Here is an 18,657-nt window from a genome sequence, read left to right as displayed (position 1 = left end):
AAAAGAATATGAAAAGTTAGGCTAGCATGGGGATAATATATATGTAATCAAATCACAGTCCAATATCTGTATGCAAGTTTAGAAACGTTCCCTCATTGACCAAAACTACAGTGGGATAAAGGGAAAATGAAGAGTCTTTTTCAACTACCTGAAAGCGTTTCTCAGAGAAGCTCACTTTTACATTCTCTAAATCTAATATTTATTTAATGAGTTATTGATCGTGTTTGAGAGAAAATATAATCTAGCATGACACTGGACCCTCTCTCAAATTGTAAAGTATTCTCCTGTGAAATTCATATAATTCTGAGCTAGATACATTTAAAATTAGATTCAAAAATACCGGAGCTCTATGCAGTAGTTTCTTTTACAACTTTCTGTCACTTTCCAGAGATCCAGTATCTAATTCCATCTGACTATTTAAAGGGTATATATGGCTGTCCAAACCAAACAACACAACTCTTGGCGGCTTATAAGAAAAAGAATATACTATATGATTTATAGAGCAATACTTTAAAAAGACATGTACTTACATGAAGGCTTGAAAGAATGACATAAACAGACACTACCTTCCCTTGAAATAGCCTTATAGAGCAGGGGTCTCCAAACTTGAAGTCTGGGAGTTGAAGTTCACAAGTCTTGAAGTTGCCAACTTTGGAGAGCCCTGTGATAGTGCAACATGGGCTTTCCTATTCATAATTAAACTTTAGAATCTGCTTGTATAAGAACTGGGCCTGGCTACCAGCAGGGCTGGCTTCAAGAAAAGAGTTGGACAATTCATGGAAGACAAGCGGATGAAGGGCCGTTAGTTTTGATAGCAGTGTGACAGCTTCTGAAGGCCATCTCCTGGGAGACTTGTGGGCTTCCTTGTGCAGTTTGGTTGGCCATTGTGAGAAGAGATTTCTGAACAAATTGATCAGGGAGCTCAATCCAGCAAGATACAGTTTATGTTCTTAATCACTAAATGTTTTCAGCTGGTTACTCTTGATTTGCAAAACAAAGAAAAGCAAGTTACAATAAGGCATTCATAATTGTGACAACAGCTGATCTTTTGAATTATTTGTCACTCTTGGTATTGTTTGCCTGAATGAATACATTCTTGCCTTCTTGTCAAAAGCGAGGTAGATTTCTCATTAAGATTTTGATTTAGTAATTCAGCACAAAATGGTGACTCACACTACTTCCTGTTCAAAATAACAATCTCAACAGTTTCAGGCGTAAAGTATAATTTCGAGCTTCATTTTTCCACAATGATAGCCCAACTGTGTTGCAACTAAAGTAAAGGTAGTTTTTGAGGAGAATAAAATATGGAGAGGTGTAAATGTCTTTCAGTCAAGTTATCATGATCTAGACAGGGTAGATTTCGTCCCTGGTTTGCCATCTATAATATATGCCCTGAGACACTTGGAGTTGGTGGCATATGCATTTTAATATATAATTATTATTGATGATGGTTCAGACTAGATTATTATTAACTGTACTTTTAATATCAGTTTTCTTAATCTCCATAATATTTCTATGTATCATTTACTTGGGACTTCAAATAGCCCACAGAAAAGAATAGCAAAGTTAGCAAATAACTAACTTCATAAGTTTGTGCTTAAAAAATAAATATGGTAATACGTGAATTTAATTTGTATGTCTCTGCTGATATGGAACAGATCTAAGCACAAACTTTGTTGTTTCACTTTACACAGTATAATACTGTTTCTTCTTTTCTTAAAGATGTTGTGTTCTTCTAATCACATAAGGATATCAATAAGTACAAAAATTATTTGCAAACAAGCAAAACACTTTCAGTAACGCTAATACAAAAAACCCTTGAAATGGAAAAAAATATTCAAAGCAAAGAAATAAGATAGCAAAATAACATGAAATATCTACAGAGCCTGGTCAATAATTGTTTTGCATCTATTCAGGCATAATAATTAATACCCCAGAAAAGGAATAATGTACCAGACAGAAAACCAAGTTTGGAAAAAAATTAATATTATTCAACATGTTTGACTTAAATATTTCCACATAACAAAAGTGTTATTTTCAAGTCACCAGCTATATATACTTATATACATATGTCCAGAGTTAACAAAAGAATTATGAGATGTCCTATCAAAAGCAGTGATTTTTCCTTTTTTTGGAAATAGAAAGTACTAGTCTTATAATACACAAAATATAAATTATATGTACAGATAGTTTTTTTTCTGGAACCGAGAAACAAATTAAAAGCAATAATATTTTCATAAAGATATAACATGTCTACATTACATTAAAATGAATCAATACTGGTTTTGAAATGTTTGTCTAAAGTTGAAAACTTTATAAACACTTCTTGAAACTGGAATTATTATTTACAAAATATACTCATCAGCCACACAGAGGCTTAAATATCTGTATATATACACACATACATATATATAACATATAAAGAAATTTTAAAATCTCAACGTAAAATTAAGCAAGATCTTTCTGTCTTTGGAATGTCTAAAACAGAACATATGCTTTATTTCCAATGTGGGTGTTATATATAATTATACCTCTTTTCAATGAATGGGACCTTTCAGAGTAATACTGAAAAAGCCTAGGTAGTCTTTAAAAATTTCATAACTGCCAAGATAAATTGATGACAATAGTAACAAGGACTTCCAATCTGCAGCTATCTTTCAGAATGACTGTGCTGTAACTTAACCTGCAGCTAATTTGATCTTCAGGGAATATATATATAGTCTTGTAAGTCCTACCATCTTGAATATATGGCTTATATTTTTATGGTTATTCAGCAAAAGTTTCTCTGCTGAAAGATCCACATGAAAGTATATGTGTTTGTCATTTACTTCAGGGAATCGCAGTTGTTAAATGTGTTCCTTTGAATTATTGCTGAGTTTAAAGCTGAGAAATAATAGCACTCATCAAACGAAATGAATACGAGCTATCATCCTGATGTATCTGCCAACACCAATTAATGGTCTAAAACAGCCTTAGATCATGTATTATCTGCACTGGAGCAGGCATCATCTATGGCGGGGGTCTCCAACCTTGGTAACTTTAAGCCTGGTGAACTTCAACTCCCAGAATTCCTCAGCCAACTTTGTTGGCTGGGGAATTCTGGGAATTGAAGTCCCCAGGCTTAAAGTTGCCAAGGTTGGAGACCTCTGATCTACGGCACCCATACATTTTTGTTTTAAATACTCAAGACATTCCTCATGATTGACAGAACATCCAAGAAAGCCTATTTCAGATTCACTCTTCACTGATTTCAAGGTCTGGGTGTATTTCTGTTTTAGAGAATACACTTGTGGTGGAATGAAAAGATAAACAAGTTCCATCTACCTGAGATCACTGATTGTAGATAATGCAGCAAAGTTTGTCTGATGTTCCTCAAATATTCTATATGCTTACAAAAGACAGGTCATTCATTCGGTGTTTTGTAATATTTAAAAAGCTATATCATCCTTATTATTTGCAATACGCTTTAATAGTAAAAATCCACAGATGACTATTTTTAGAAAAAGAAAAAAAAATTCTAGTCCTGAAAGCATTTGGAGCTTTCATCTTATAGTCATCAAAAAATATTGGTTATACTCTGCCATTCGTTTGAAGATTCTTGAACAACTTCTTCCAAATTCAGGGCACGATTAATGTCTTCGCCTTCCTGTCCTGGATGACTGGTTGATTCTTGCATTGCACCTATCATAATAAAAAGATAAAGAACAGTAAGAGATACAGCATAAAGTCTTCAGGCAAACAGCGGAAAATTAAATCCAAAAGATTATTTTATTGACTACACAGCAGTGATTTGCAAGGGGGAGGGTCCAAAAAAAGAGGAAATAAGAGCTTGGGAGTAGGGGAACTTACTGAGGCTTGTTTTGAGTAAATACCTATCACAACTTTAATTTAAAGAATATTCATCTTCCAAGGGGTACTCCTCACTTTTCTTTATTGCTATCATTTGGACACAGAGCCCTACATGCAGTTCTAGTCTGTGGTATGTCCAATTCTTTTAACAGAGTAGCTTGTTCAAAAAAATCAATATTTAATTTATGTCTATTAAAATTTATGTGCCAGTTCTCAAAAGTAATGGAGCTCTATATGCATAAATACTCTTTATGATTAAGAAAGTAACATACAGAAGTTGTCATCCTTAAATTCTACTTTCCAACCTAATCATTTAATGCAGTTTCCACAGCTGTATTTATTCAGGCCATAGCCCTCAAAATTGCATGATGAAGAAAAATCAAAAGAAAATTTGCAAATATAAAGAAAAAGGACCAAATGTATTTTTTGTTTCTTATGTCTCTTGGAGGTACACCAGAAAAGATTGACTGCTTTTCTTCTAGCAAGTCAGATTCATTGCAAATCATAGGTCTTCTTACAATATAATCAAGTTTCTACAATATATCCACTGGGTTTTTACATTATGGTGACATCAATTAAATGTACAGTGTTTTATTTCATGTCAACATACTCTCTAGAAAAGAAAACAGCCTTCTTGTTCATTAAAGATAGTGCTCATTTATTGACAGAAATTGGAGTTGGATTTCCCATTGTTAATGAAATGGTCACAAAGTGCAATATCACACGACCATATCATTTAGCATTGGCAATCCCATAAATGCTTATAGATATTAAATGAGTATCATGTGTATTAGCAACGACCTCTTATAATTGTATCTTGCGACTTCCTGCAGACTTCCCACAGTCAATGGAAAGCCAGTGAGAAATCTCAAGTCCCCTATGGCTCACAAGCAGGCAGGCAGTAGGGCAAGTTCTATGGAAGATGGGTGGGGTTACTCCAGTGAGTACTCCCCAATGGGGAGAGGGCGCAGTGGCGAGGCACGAGTCTGTGTGGGTTGGGGAGGGAGTGCTGAGACGAGACATAAGTACATGCAAGTTAGGGAGGAGATGCTATGGCGAGGCTCAGATGTGGATGGCAGGCTGGCAGGGGAAGGGTGCTAACATGAAATCCCTGCAATCGGCAGGGTATAGATGTTCAGGAGAAAATTGGTGGGAGCAAGCAGCAACCTTCCCAGCTGGCTTTGCTTGAAAGCTGACAAGGAAGGTTCCAAATGGTAACCATATGACTACAGGATGCCATATCTATTAAAAGTATGAACCAATTTCCAAGGACCCAGATTCTGATCACCTGACAGCAGGGGTGCTGGGACAACTTGGAGAATCAGTTGTAAATACCACTCATTTAGTCCCATCATAATTTCAATAAACGGTTGTTAACCAAGGACACCAATAATAGGACTTGTAAAACAGGAAAAGCAGGCTTATTCCCCTTTGAAGATGAATATGCATGGATCATATTTATATAAACCTTATAGAAAGATGATGCATTCAGGTTGGGAGTTTGCGACTTCATTTTATTGACTCAGTGATGCTTTTCTGATAATTAAGTGTTGACCTGCCTAGAGCTCCCTGTATAAACGGCCAAGCAAGCCTTCATTTGCTCCAGAATCTATCATACATAAGCAAAGCAAATAGATTGCCTCACATCTTCACCTGTAATAGCCAATACATGTATTGATCAGAAAGCCACTATTGTCAATTCCATTTTAAACTCTTGTTGAAATCATTTTGTTTATTTTAATAAATACAATGTGGTCTGGTAAATCTGAGTTGGACTGGGTGGTGATTGCAAAGCTAAAGGCAGTTGTTATATATATAGCCTGAAGAGCAAAAGAGGATAAAAGCATTGAGCGATAATAACTAACTAGTCCAGAAGGCGAATAGGTTCCCACGAGATAATAGAAGATGAGAAGATCAAAGCCTTCCACGGCCATTTGCAGAGCATCTGAGGGTGACAGGGAGAAATTTTGTCACCAGTCTCTATAAATCCTTGCTTAACTCTTGAATGGAGACATAGGTAGGCTTGAAAATAGAATTACACATAAAATATGGGTTTAAAGTTGTTGTATATTATCTATTCTTTAGAATAAAATCTTGAGTTTAATGATGTACCTTCCTGCCTTGGTATAGCTACTTGGTTTGGATTTGTTTCACCTATCTCCATGAGGATGCCATAACCTGCTATCCATTCCCATTTCTCCCAGTCTCTCTCAGAAGTTCTGCATGTGGCTTTGATCTTCTCATCTTCTATTATCTCCTGGAACCATATGCTGCCTTATGGGCTAGATAATTATATTCCCTCAATGCTCTTCATCCTCTTCTGGTCTTTAGACTATGCCTAACAACTGTCTTTAGCATTGTCCAATCCAACTCAGATTTACCAGACCCCACTTATTAAAATAAACAAAATGTCTACATTTATCTGCCTGTTTTCTGCAAAGCTAGCAGAAATTATCACCTAAATATTTATTTGCATAACAACGCAGAAGTCTGAAGAGGTGATAAGGCGGCTGGGAGACTTGGCTATGCAGGTGCATCACATCCCATTTTCATTTTCATGGCTCACATTTTTGCCGTACATTTTATTTTTCAGTCACAAAAATGGGAAAACTTAAGCAAGTTCCAAAATGCTTCTTCAAAGTCAAATATAGAACTGAAATAATTAATTTTTGTATTCATTAGATGCATATTCAGAAGCTGAAAGTAGAATACATGGTGGTACCTCCTTCCAGTTTTCCCTTAAAAAACTACCCTGTGAGGTAAGATTTCTCCATACTTCTCAACAACTATGCCACCTATAAAATTAGACTGGAATATAACTGTACAGCACAACTGAAAACATTTCTGTTCAATAAGCAACTGAATTACATTAATACCCCTACTATTATCTTAAAGATTAAGAGCCAGCGCAAAAAGCCCAATTCTTATAGTGCTTGGTACAATCCAAAAAACTTAGAAATGTTGAGACTCTTCAGCATAATGCTATAAATAAAAAGGTATACCAAACTTTCTCAGAGTAAATATCACATTACCGGAATAGCCATGAGCCCGTTTCATATGAAGCTTCATGTTGCTTTTCTGGGTGAAGCCCATTGTACAGTAATCACATTTGTACGGCCTTTCCCCTGTATGTTTTTTCATATGAACTTGCAGTGCACTCTTCTGGTTAAAAGCTTTCTCACACAAGGTACACTGAAAGGGACGCTCACCTTTGGTAAAAAAGCAAAGAAACAAGAACAGATGAATTGACCCAATGGCAAATTTCCCATTTCTTCTAATGTGACCCGAAAAGTATATTTCTCATTTCCACGGAGCTAAGCAATCGTCTAGCCCATTGCAAAACACATGGGCTGATAGAGCTATAGTCACAAATGTTCAGCAGCCATAAGGCAGAATGCTGGGAATTGCTATGGAAGAATAAAATGGGAAGCTGATTTTCTTAGCCTGTCTTCTTCCAAAATAACCATCATATTATCCAAACAAAAGTCATTTTATTAGATTCCTTAAGGGTCACCTCTATTAACACGTTTTGGAGATGCGACAATTCTACTTGAACGTTTGATCCTCCCCAAAGATCACAAAGTGGTCGTAGACTTATTTCTCTTCCACCATACGTATTCCCCAGGTAACCTGGCATTTCTTCCATTGGTTTTCAAATAATTGATCTGAGCATGCTGCAGCTAATTTCAGACAGACAAATATCCATACATGCAATGAGAATGGGAGGCTATCAAAACAGGATACATAGAATATGGAGGAAATCCAATTAATAAGAGAGGTTCTGCAGCTGTTCAGAATTGGTTCCACCCCTCTGGATCCTTCTGTCCTGAAGTGCAGCACCTACAGATGAGAACTGTCTTGCATGAAGAGGACAGCAGACCAAGTAGATACCTTAGACACTTTGTCTAATATGCCATGTCTACAATCTATGAATTGTAATAAGGGTGAACTTTCTCAATATTAATAGCCTAAAAAATGCATGGTGGTTAAAAACAAATGAGGCTTCTTTGCCCTTGGTGATTCAGACATAATTAGCAAAATGATTAAAATCTAACCTCAAATACTGCAATGGGTATCACTCAGTACTATTTAGTTACCTGTATGGATGCGACTATGTCTTTCCAATTGACTTGGTTTAGCAAAGGCTTTTTCACAGGTGTCACATTTAAATACTCTTGGCTTTTGGGAACTCGGTGATGGTCCAGCCTGATGCGTTTGCATATGCTCCTTAATCAAAGACAAAATACATTTTATTTGTCACATTTTTTTTATAATAGAAATATATTTGGAGGCTTGTTAATTTAGTTCCAGTTTCTGCAACCCTATATTCATTTTGCAGATCTGGCCCAGGGGTGTTATATAACTCAGAGCAAAAGGACAAGAAATGTGCAATGGAATGTGAAATGCAACACTTCAAAGACAGACACTATTGCTACGTATGTCTAGTTTAATGAAAGGAAGGACTGGGGATGACATAATGACAGTGTTCCAATATCTAAAGAGCTGCCACAAAGAAGAAGGGGTCAACCTACTCTCTAAAGCACCTGAAGGCAGAACAAGAAGCAAAGGATGGAGAGAATAAGGAGAAATTTCCTTCCAGAACAATTAATCAGTAGAATGACTTGCCTTCAGAAGTTGTGGGGATTCTAAGACTGGAGGTTTTTAAGAAGAGATTTGACCAGCTATCTGAAATGGTATAACTTCTGCTTGAGCAGGGGGTTGGACTAGAAGACCTCCAAGGTTCCTTCCAACTCTGTTATTCTGCTATTTATAATTTCTACATATAATATTAGAAAGGTAAGCCTTACATGTGTCTAGATTCCAGGTGCGTAAAGAACTGCTTGTTCATTAATATTCAAACATAACAATTTCTAATTTTTACTGGAGCAAACTATGATTCAGAATGAAATATTTCTTTTTCTCTTCAAACTAAGATTTAGTTGTCTGGATAACAAGTGGAATTCCTACTGCTTCCTAATTGAAACAATGTTCAAGGTGACATAATAAAATATAATTGTATTTATGATTGCAACATTAAATAAAGCAGCAAAGCAAGAAAACACAAGCAACTGGGCTAATACTTTCGAACACTTTGTCTTCGTAAAAATTTTTTCCAGGTTTTAATGAAATACTGAAACACAGAGGTGGAAGTAGTAAGCTCAGGTTTCCTTAGGGACAGTCAATAAAGTGCCACGGAATTACATTGCCTATCCTGCTAAGGAGAAACAAAATTGTTTCTGTAAAAAATGTGTACCTGGAAAGAAGTTTGCTCATTTGCTAGAAAAAGTGCTTTGTTTCAATTCAGTGTTACCATGGAAGAACAGAGCTGAAAGAATGATAGTACAGCCCTGCCTTTGAATAAACATGAAAAATGGAAGCATGGGTATTCCAGCAATAAAATCAAACAACCTGGAATCCTGAAGGCAGTGCAAAATCCAATTGAATATAAGGGTTGTGCAAAATTTTTGAAATGGGGTGGTGGGCTGATATGCAAAGAACTTATTTTTAAATTGTTAAAACAGACGCAGGGGTGTTGCAAAGTCATATAGCTACTTTGGAAGCTGCTCCCTGATATTGTTGAATTATTTTGCTCTGCTGGGCAGAAAATGTTGCAGAACCTCTCCTTAAAACGTTTTGCACAGGATTTGGTAATAGTAAAGTGTTGTAGCTCAGCAGGAGCCGTTGGAGCTGCCACCAGACTCCGACAGCGAGGGGCCCTATGAGTCAGCCCTGGAAGATGTGGAGGACCCTGGAGTCTGTGCCCTGACTCCGAGCAGGGCGCAGAGAGACTGGTTGGACACCAGGTAGCGCCTAAGCCTTGGACCAGTGGGGAGGAGACAAGGGAGAGTGATCCAAAAACCAGCAGTGAGTTGTTCCTGGATGCACGCCATCGAAGAGCTACTCAGCTCAAGAACAATTACACAATTACAGGAGGTAATTGCGCTCAGGTAGAGGTCATTAGGCCCCTCTCCAGACTATAAAAAAGACTGCTTGTGACCCACCCCTCTCACAGAAGTCAATGCATTGACTAAAGAGAAACTAACTGGGCAGGCTGGATTGCTGCCAAGGTTTGTCTGAATTGCTGCCAAGGTTTGTTGGACTTGCTGCCAAGGTCCTTATCTGTTTGTTTGCTTGGCTTTCAGCCACCAAGATTCTGGTCTTGTTATTAAAGGACATTCTAATTAAGCTTGTCTCGGCTTTCGTTACGGGACGGAGGAGGGGGTCAGACCAGTAAAGTCTCCAAGTTCTCTACAAATCCCGTTGACAAGCCCATGTTGTTTCCTTGACAGCAAATCAGGTCGCCCTTTATTCTTTCCTTCTTCTGAGGGATGTTTTCAAGTCCTTAAAGTCTGTAGAGATTCTTGTCATCCAGGTCATGGTTGTCCCAAATGTGCTTTTTCAGGAGGCAAAGTTACCAGTTTGCCTCCTGAAAAAGCACCTTTGGGACTTCAAGTCCTTAATTTATCTAAATACCCTGATGAAACCTGGAAATATCCTATCCAACTAATAACCAGGCTCAACTGTTAAACCTTAGAGGCAAGGCAAGATTGATCATAGGTCCCTATTCTCTCCTCCCTCCCCCCACCCCCGCTTCTTCCTAGCATCTTCCTGCAAGTGCAGGGTCCGTTTCCCCACCTCCTCTCCTGGATCAATCCAGCATTCGCCTATTGGTTGCAACAGGAACTGACCAACCAGCTCTTCACCAAAGCCTGGTATTGTGGGCTGAGACAGTGATTGTCCCAAAGTCCACCCACCTGGCTTTTTAAATTTTTATTAAAACAGATTAATTTCATCTCGTACCTTCAGATGTGTGGCTCGTTTGAAAGCTTTATTGCAAATATGACAGATGTGGATTCTTTCTTTTCCATGAACTTCCTTACTGTGCTGCATTAGCACGGTGACTGAAGAAAATGTTTGACTACACTCAAAACAATGGTGCACGCGGGCCTCTTTTTCAACTTGAATACTTTTTGACAGAGGTGGGGAAACCTCACTCACCTGTAACAGGGACACAAAATACACAGACAAATAATTATGGCAAACACAACCCTCAAAATGTTTGTGAAAATATTGAATTGCCTTTTCAGATGGGATACAATTACATCTCAAGAGCATAGTTTTATTATACAGATTTGACACACATATTACCCCAATTCTTCCATGTAAGTGATTAATAATCTTGTTAGCAACTTCCTGCAAGATGCGTGGATACATATGTGGATACAGACCACACATCACACACACAGGTGATCTAGTAAAAGAATAAGGGGGTGTTCATCAATATTACTTCAACCCAATTTAGGGATACCAATTTCCCCATGAATTTGTTTCATTATGTAACAAGAGATTATTTTGCTGTCAAATTACCCCTCTCACATGGACTAGGAAAGTGGGATCAGTTTGTCAACCATAACAGGCAACTGCCTCTTCATCTGTATACACTTTTTCTAGGGTGCTTTTTCTAGTTTCCCAATCAAGCCTACACACCTGATATTATTATTATAAAATTATATTATTATTATATTATATGGAGTGGAGCTTTGTGCGTGAACACAAGTGGCCTCCACTCACGCGAGTGGAGCTTTACCCATACGTGCCTGCCCATCACTCGCACAGCCCGGTTTTGAAGAGACCTGGGTCCGGGGGTTGGGGACCCCTGCTCTCAGCAGTTTTCAATGTCAGAATTATTTGCATAACGCCCCCAACAATCTGGATCCTCATTTTATTGACTTTAAAAGGATGGAAGGCTGAGTCAACCGTGAGCCTCATTAGGATCAAATTCCCAGCTGTGGACAGAATTAGCCTGCAATACTACACTTTAACCACTGTGCCACCAAGGCTACTCATAGTCCAGCATTCATCTATATGTCATTTAATTTCCTCTTTTCCTTTTGAGGAAAGGAGATGTCAGCCTTACAGGATAGACCAGACAGGAAACACAGCTGGATAAGCTATTTCTACTTTATGGTAACGCTATATTAATCAAATCTTCTAAGTCTGAAAGTAAAATCTCCTGCCATCTCCTTTACAGCCCAAGAAACTAGGGACGATTCCTTCTGAATCTTTTGCTCCACTCACTATCTAGCTGTGGACTATGCCCTCTCTTATCTGACCATTCCCTAGGCGGCCTCTTTTCACCCAACTCCCCAAATCTTTCCCACATATCATTACAGGAGCTTAGAAACTTCTATTCCTGATACGCAATAAGTCTTATGATAATGTCTACTTAAATCCCGCAGACTTGGTTTCGTTCCAAACTATGCTTGCTGACTTGTGGTACAATAATAAACCAAGGATGCAAGATTTCTACCTCAGCCAACTTGTTGGATGGATCAAAAAGAATACGTAGACCCAAAGTTAAAATCATAGTTGTGCTTACAACTATAAAGAGGCACACAGGAACAATTCTGCTTACATTAAGCTATTATTTCCAGGCAATGTGTTTCTATATGCAGAATTCTATTATCTGTTATATGGACTTGGATAGTTTGAGTTGCCGCAGATGACTTAGCCATGACCTAAGTTACCAAATAAATCCCATAGTCAGCACTGTAGTGATTATGACCACAATTTGGGTAAGTATCATGAAGATTGAAACCTGTAGTCTTTTACTAATTCCTCAAAATAAGATTTCCTATAATTGACAACTTCAGGTGCCATTCTGTTAAATGGCTGGGGTGAGGGCAGGGAAAAGGGAAAACATGCCAGAGGTAAACTTGATGAGATTGCTATGAAAATACATGATACAAAGCCATAGCTTAGTATCAATTTGCCTACATGTTCTGAAGGCATTGGGGATCTGAAAGCTAGGAGAAACTACCTACTCAAATAATTTAGAACTGAACTGCCCTACTAGTCATTTGAAGAAACAAACAATACCCACCTGCTACTAGTCAGGAATCAGCCTGTCACCCTGTCCACAATTGATTAGAAAGACTAAAAGTTAAAAAGACAAATGCTTTCCAGATGTAAGTAAACCTTTGAATGCAGAAATATTCTTACCTGATTAATTTTCCTAAGATTTATGTCTCCATCAATCCATCTTTCTGAGTACTCCCACTCTGTGAGCAAAACCAGAGGCAATTCAAGCACTGTGGCTGAAAGCTCTAGGCTTAAGCCCTATCAGCAACAGATGTTTCCTAGAGTAGCATTTCCATAGCCTTTGACATAGTTTACATAACATACATGTACTCTCTCTTTCTCTCTCTCGGTGTATGTGCCTGTCTCTATGTCTTAATACTACATAAATGTTTTACTGTGGTATTCTTCAAGTAGCACATAAAAAAAAACACATCTAGACATCAGTTGCTTGAGTTAAGATTGAAAGAGACATTACCCATGAACAAAAATAAATAAATCATCAGGTAAGACTTTCCATTCTTTGTCATAATTAGTTACTGTTGAAGCAGTAAAAAGCAATTCTATGGAAGGCAGCAAAGAGGAAGCTTTGGGGTGGACAATGAAAATGAAGAGGAAAAGCAGACAGGTGAGGCAATTTATATGCAACTTAAGTTTACAGAAAGACATGTAAGGACATAAAAACTAGAGTGGTCAAAGAAATTAATCACAAACCAAATAGGATTAGTTGAGAATAAGAATGAAAGAAGGGGAGAAAAATTAAGAATGGTGTTTTCAGGAAAGAGAATAGATAGTTCAAGAGTATCTCCTTCAGAAACAGATTTCATGAATAGTAAGAAACAATCAACAAATATGTAGAGCATAGAGATACCAAAATTCTACATTCAAGCATATTAGCTGTAAGAAATCAGCTATAGTGGCAAAGGGGCTGATACTGATATTGAAAGAAAAGCAGAACTTGCTGAAAAGTTACATGAATTGATAGTACCACTCTTTACTGCAGTTAGTCATATTTAAGCCATTTTTCCTGCACAGTACATCTGGAAAACGATGTCAAATAGCAATAATAAATTACATATTTAAATATAATATTCCCCTTAAAAGGATGTGAAGGCAATCAACAGAGATATGGGAATTTTTAGTACAGCAAAGTCATAAATATTAAATTGCAAAAATAAGAACTGACTTTTAATACTTTATTCTCTCCTTTAAAGCCTCAATGCAAAGATCATCCTAAGAAAGTACTGGTATTGTATTATGTTCAAAACATCAAAAGTAGTTATATCTCAAATCATGTATTACTGTGCGTCTTGTACACATTGCAAAATCTTACTTGCCAGGATTTTAGGTTAACTAGGTGGGCAATCAGGCGTTCCTAAAGAATACTGCACTCATCAGACAGCCCATTATAAAGGGATACTTTTAATTATTTCAAATGCAATGTTAGCACACTAATAGGGCATCTGTCAAGGGTAGTAATGCATATGCCAAAATGGAAAAAACGGGGAGGTTGTACATTCTCTTGCTTTATAGACATCACATTTAAATTCACTTAATGAAAAAAAGCAAAATGTATGTAGGATCTATCAATCCAACAACTAAACAGAGCCTCCTTGCTCAAAGATTCTTCAGAAGCTGGACACAAACAACATGGAAATGGTTATCATCACCATTGCTCATTCGGGGAATCTTACAGAATGCTGTTAGATCTATCTAATTCACAGCCAACAATCATTAACACTAATGATCATAATTAATTTGAAAAACTATACTAAAAAAATCCAAAAGAGCAGAATAATAATAGTAGGTTTCAGATAAGTGATGTAAGAGAAAATCAGAAGAATTAAACAATGATGAGATGCTGATGAGATGCAACCAGAGCGTAGAAGAACAAGATAAAATAAATATTAAGAATAAAACAGTCACATGAGAGAATCAAATTTCGACTTTAAAATTAAAAAAAGTTGCATCTGACACCAATAAAGTATATCTGTGCAAAAATATGCTGTATTAAATTCACTAGGATAGCTGTGAACAAAAATATCATCAGCCTAAGGCAATAGTTCCATATACGAGTTTCTTCAAACAAATTACTTAGATATACTGGACTTCCAAGTTTCAGAATCCATTAATTAGAGGCCACACTGACAGGAGGATTATGGCAATTGGCAATATCTAATATATTGGGAGAGAACCAGGCTAGAGAACATTGCAATAGACACTATCTGGAGTAATTCCTATGAATAGCAGGCTCCCGATATAAAGGCCTGCACTTCAGGTCTCATTTAGAAAAATGACAAATACTACATTTAATATAGTGCCATCTCAAATTCTCCTTGGAAGAGCAAACTTGTCAAATTAAAGTTTTCATAGATACTATCCCTAATGAAATAAATGAGTAAGATAAATGACAACCTCAGATACAGGACACAAAACGACTGCATTAGCATTCAAGAAAGGTTAATGAAGACCACTTACCTGATAAGTTAATTCATCATGGTTTGCAGGTACTGAATGTGGAGCATGGCTGACTAGGATGACCTGCTGTGAGCTTGAATTGGTCTGGCCAGAAAGGGTAGAATCTGTGAGTAAAGCAGGGAACTGCTGACCCTGGCAAAGAAATTTCCAAATGTTTAAAAAAATGTGCAACTAAGTCACATATCAAAATCTGAACCAATTAACATATTTATTACTTAAACTTTTCACGCATAGGTAACTAAAGTAGATAAGTTTATATGTTATATAATCTTATATCTTAGGCTAAATGAAAAGTTTAAGCTATTATTCTATTAATAACCCCAAAATATTTAATTTGTCTAATGTTAAGAGTTACCCTAAAAGCAGTAATATGTAATGTGAAATTAATTGACTGATAGCCTATGGACTATATATCCTGTGATCACATTAATGAAAGTTTTGTGTAAAATCTGAAATCTGTCCAACAAATCACACTTACAACACCATCAATCTGTTAGCATGTAGTACTAACAAAATTCAAGATGATTTGTCACTCATTAATTGTTAAAAAAAACTAAACATAGGGGAGAAAACTAAAGTTGAGAAGGCTATATAAAAGACTAACAAACATTTATTTCAGTGTTACATACTTCAATTTGGGTACTAAGAGGAAAGCAATGAAGATGCAGCATTATATAACACATTCTGATAAACGATTGGGGGAAAAATATTATCTTTTATTCATAGTTCACAAGGCCATTGTATGAAAACCCCAAGGCTTACTCTATGATTAACCCCTTAATCCTTCAGGGATTAACTGTGACTTTTGCAGTTAATTGATTTGGGGTGAGATATATATTCTTGGTGCATGTTTCTGTATTACTCACTTCATTTCTTTCTCTGATCTGTCTGGCACTTAAAAAGTATGCTCATCGCACAGTCAGCCAGATGTTCAGACTGGATTGGGCATTTTTATCAATTTATCAGGACCCTAAAGACTTGGGATAGGTAAATGTAGATGTGTTAAAGGCATTGTCCCAGATGTAAGCCGTTCAGACTAAAGCTGCCTTTTGCAACTAACTGATGGTGATTTTATCAATGCCAGTGGTGTTCAAGTGATGCTCCAGTTGTTTTGGGACTGTACCCAAAGTTCCTATTAGTATTGGTACTACCTTTGCTTGCTTTTATTTCTATTTGCAGGTCTTTGTATATTGTTAACTTCTCTGGTTCTTTCTCTTCTATTCTGCTGTTTCCAGGTACTACTATGTCCACTATCCAGATTTTTTTGTCATTTTTTTTTTTATAATTGCTCAGTCTGAGGTTTTACATGGCAGGTACCTGTCAGTTTTAATTCTAAAGTCCCAGAGCACTTTAGATTCTTCTTATAATAATTATTAGACTTGTTTACTGCCCATCATCCCTATATACTACACTTCGTTTTAAAACCATACAACCAAAAGAAGTACCAATTTGTATTATCCATATTCATATTTAAATGTAGAAGTTTGTTAAGGAAGGATATAGAGTATAACTCTATATCCGTCCTTAACAAACTTCTACATTTAAAATATCTCCCACAGATGTAACTTTCTTATGTATTTTCTTCTTACTGCAAGGGATGGTTTATATTTAATCTATGGATAGGTTCCACGTAGCTAAATTAATGGGAAAATTAAGAGAAAACAAAAGTCCTTTGTAATTGATGAGAGCTAACAATCAGCTGGATTCAAACTACTGTTCTGCAAACAAGTCACAAAAGAATTTCTAGTCCCACTGATTCAATGCTTCCTAGGGAGAAAAGAATGGAGCTATATTTGTTAATCTGTGCTTCCCCCTGCAGTTCTCATGTCATATTTAGAATTCCATATTATATGGAGCAAGTTTTAGGAAGCAAAGGGAATAGTGAGAAGAGGGGGGGGGGCACTTTGCATTCAAGCTTTGCATCCAAACAACAGAAGTTTGGATGCAAAGCCTGAATATCCCATCTTACCTTTAGGAAATATAAGCGAAATTCAATTACATAGAGACCCTGAAAAATGCAGCACCGGATATATCATAAAGTTGAAACCACACAAAGAGTGAGGTATACTGCACAATTTTAAAAAATATGTTCAATATTCATTGCTATACAAGCAGGATGAACCTACGATTATCTTAATATTTTTTCCCCAAGTTTAATGAATTTAGCAAATGTTAAGAACAGGGTAGAGCAGATCAGAGAAATGACACAAACCTGTGAAGTGATATTAAGTGTCACTGCATCAAGACCAGCAGATAACATACTCTGAGTATCAGCCAGGGTCAATGTGACACTACCATCTCCTCCCACACCTGGGGATGACATTACTAGGTTCTGAGCTGGCTGAGACAAAGGTGGTGTCGTTGGAAGGTTTCCGCTTGAAGTGTTAAGTTCTACAAAAAGTATACCACAATAATTCAAAATCAGAATCACAATTCATAATTGGGGATGTACTGTACAACATTCTAAGAGTCTTCATTATTTAGCCATTCTGTAACCCATGCAAAATTTAAATTCCAGCTACAACTGTCAGTATCTTACTCCAAAATAGTTTTGTGCTACTCACCTCTTGGGGAGAAAAGTGCATTCCTAACCATTAAAATAAACACTCATTAACGTCTACTTGCCCTTATGATTCTGCATGAACAAATTCAACAGAATAGGCCAGAATCACAGAGATGTTAACAAGAGCTTAAATGACATTAACTTCTAGATTGTGTAATATCTTGGTACTACTTCTCCTGATCTAATATGCTTAACATGTGTTCAATTTAGAATGTCAGAATTAGAAAGTTTGCACTAGTGTAATTTGCAATGAGAAAGTCAGCATGTTTCGTGGAAGACCAAACTGAGCGACCTTGGGTAATTCATTCCCTCAGCAGAGGGTTTGAAAATGACCTTGAAGAAAATATATTGCAGCCATTACCAAAATATCAATTTTGTCTGAAAAGACAGAAGAGAGTGAGGAAAATATCAAGTCTGGTTCACCACGATTATCTTGGGTATAAGAGAGAGGGAAAAATAAACTGTCAGGTTTCCAAGATTCAGTTATTATAGCTTATACAGGTAGATCTTGACTTACAACAGTTCATTTAGTGACTGTTCAAAGTTACAACGGCACTGAAAAAAGTGACACAATCGTTTTCACACTTACAACCATTGCAGCATCCCCAAGGTCACATAATCAAAATTTGGATGCTTGGCAATTGATTCATATTTATGACGATTGCAGTGTCTGGAGGTCATGTGATTAGCCTTTGTGACCTTCTGACAAGCAAAGCCAATGGGGAAGCCAGATTCACTTAACAACATTACTAACTTAACAACTGCAATGAGTCATTTAAACAACAAGATCGTAAAATGGGGAAAAACTCACTTAACAAATGTTTTGCTTATCAACATAAACTCTGTCCTCAACTGTGATCATAAGCTGAGGACTACCTGTACCAAAACTTATTTTCTTGGATATTTGT

General features: G+C 36.8%; 1 protein-coding gene across 2 annotated transcripts in view; it reads right to left on the bottom strand.

Annotated features, from left to right (window-relative positions):
• Positions 1-1,969: 1,969 nt before the first annotated feature.
• Positions 1,970-18,657, bottom strand: part of ZNF236 (zinc finger protein 236) — a 58,155-nt gene continuing 41,467 nt past the window's right edge. For both annotated transcript variants that reach the window (XM_014072934.2, XM_087707335.1), the window contains exons 28-33: positions 17,399-17,577; positions 15,187-15,318; positions 10,651-10,848; positions 7,947-8,076; positions 6,882-7,058; positions 1,970-3,681 (exon numbers count right to left, since the gene is read on the bottom strand). In XM_014072934.2, the coding sequence (XP_013928409.2) occupies positions 3,557-3,681; positions 6,882-7,058; positions 7,947-8,076; positions 10,651-10,848; positions 15,187-15,318; positions 17,399-17,577 (941 nt within the window). In that variant the 3' untranslated portion in view covers positions 1,970-3,556. The remainder of the gene's footprint in view (positions 3,682-6,881; positions 7,059-7,946; positions 8,077-10,650; positions 10,849-15,186; positions 15,319-17,398; positions 17,578-18,657) is intronic.

The sequence above is a fragment of the Thamnophis sirtalis genome, unplaced genomic scaffold (assembly GCF_051295495.1).
Source record: "Thamnophis sirtalis isolate CommonGarterSnake01/CBP01778 unplaced genomic scaffold, rThaSir2_p1.2 scaffold_2, whole genome shotgun sequence".
Classification (NCBI taxonomy): Eukaryota; Metazoa; Chordata; class Lepidosauria; order Squamata; family Natricidae; genus Thamnophis; species Thamnophis sirtalis.
The sequence above is the reverse complement of the archived record's forward strand: the minus strand, read 5'-3'. Positions and strand labels throughout refer to the sequence as shown.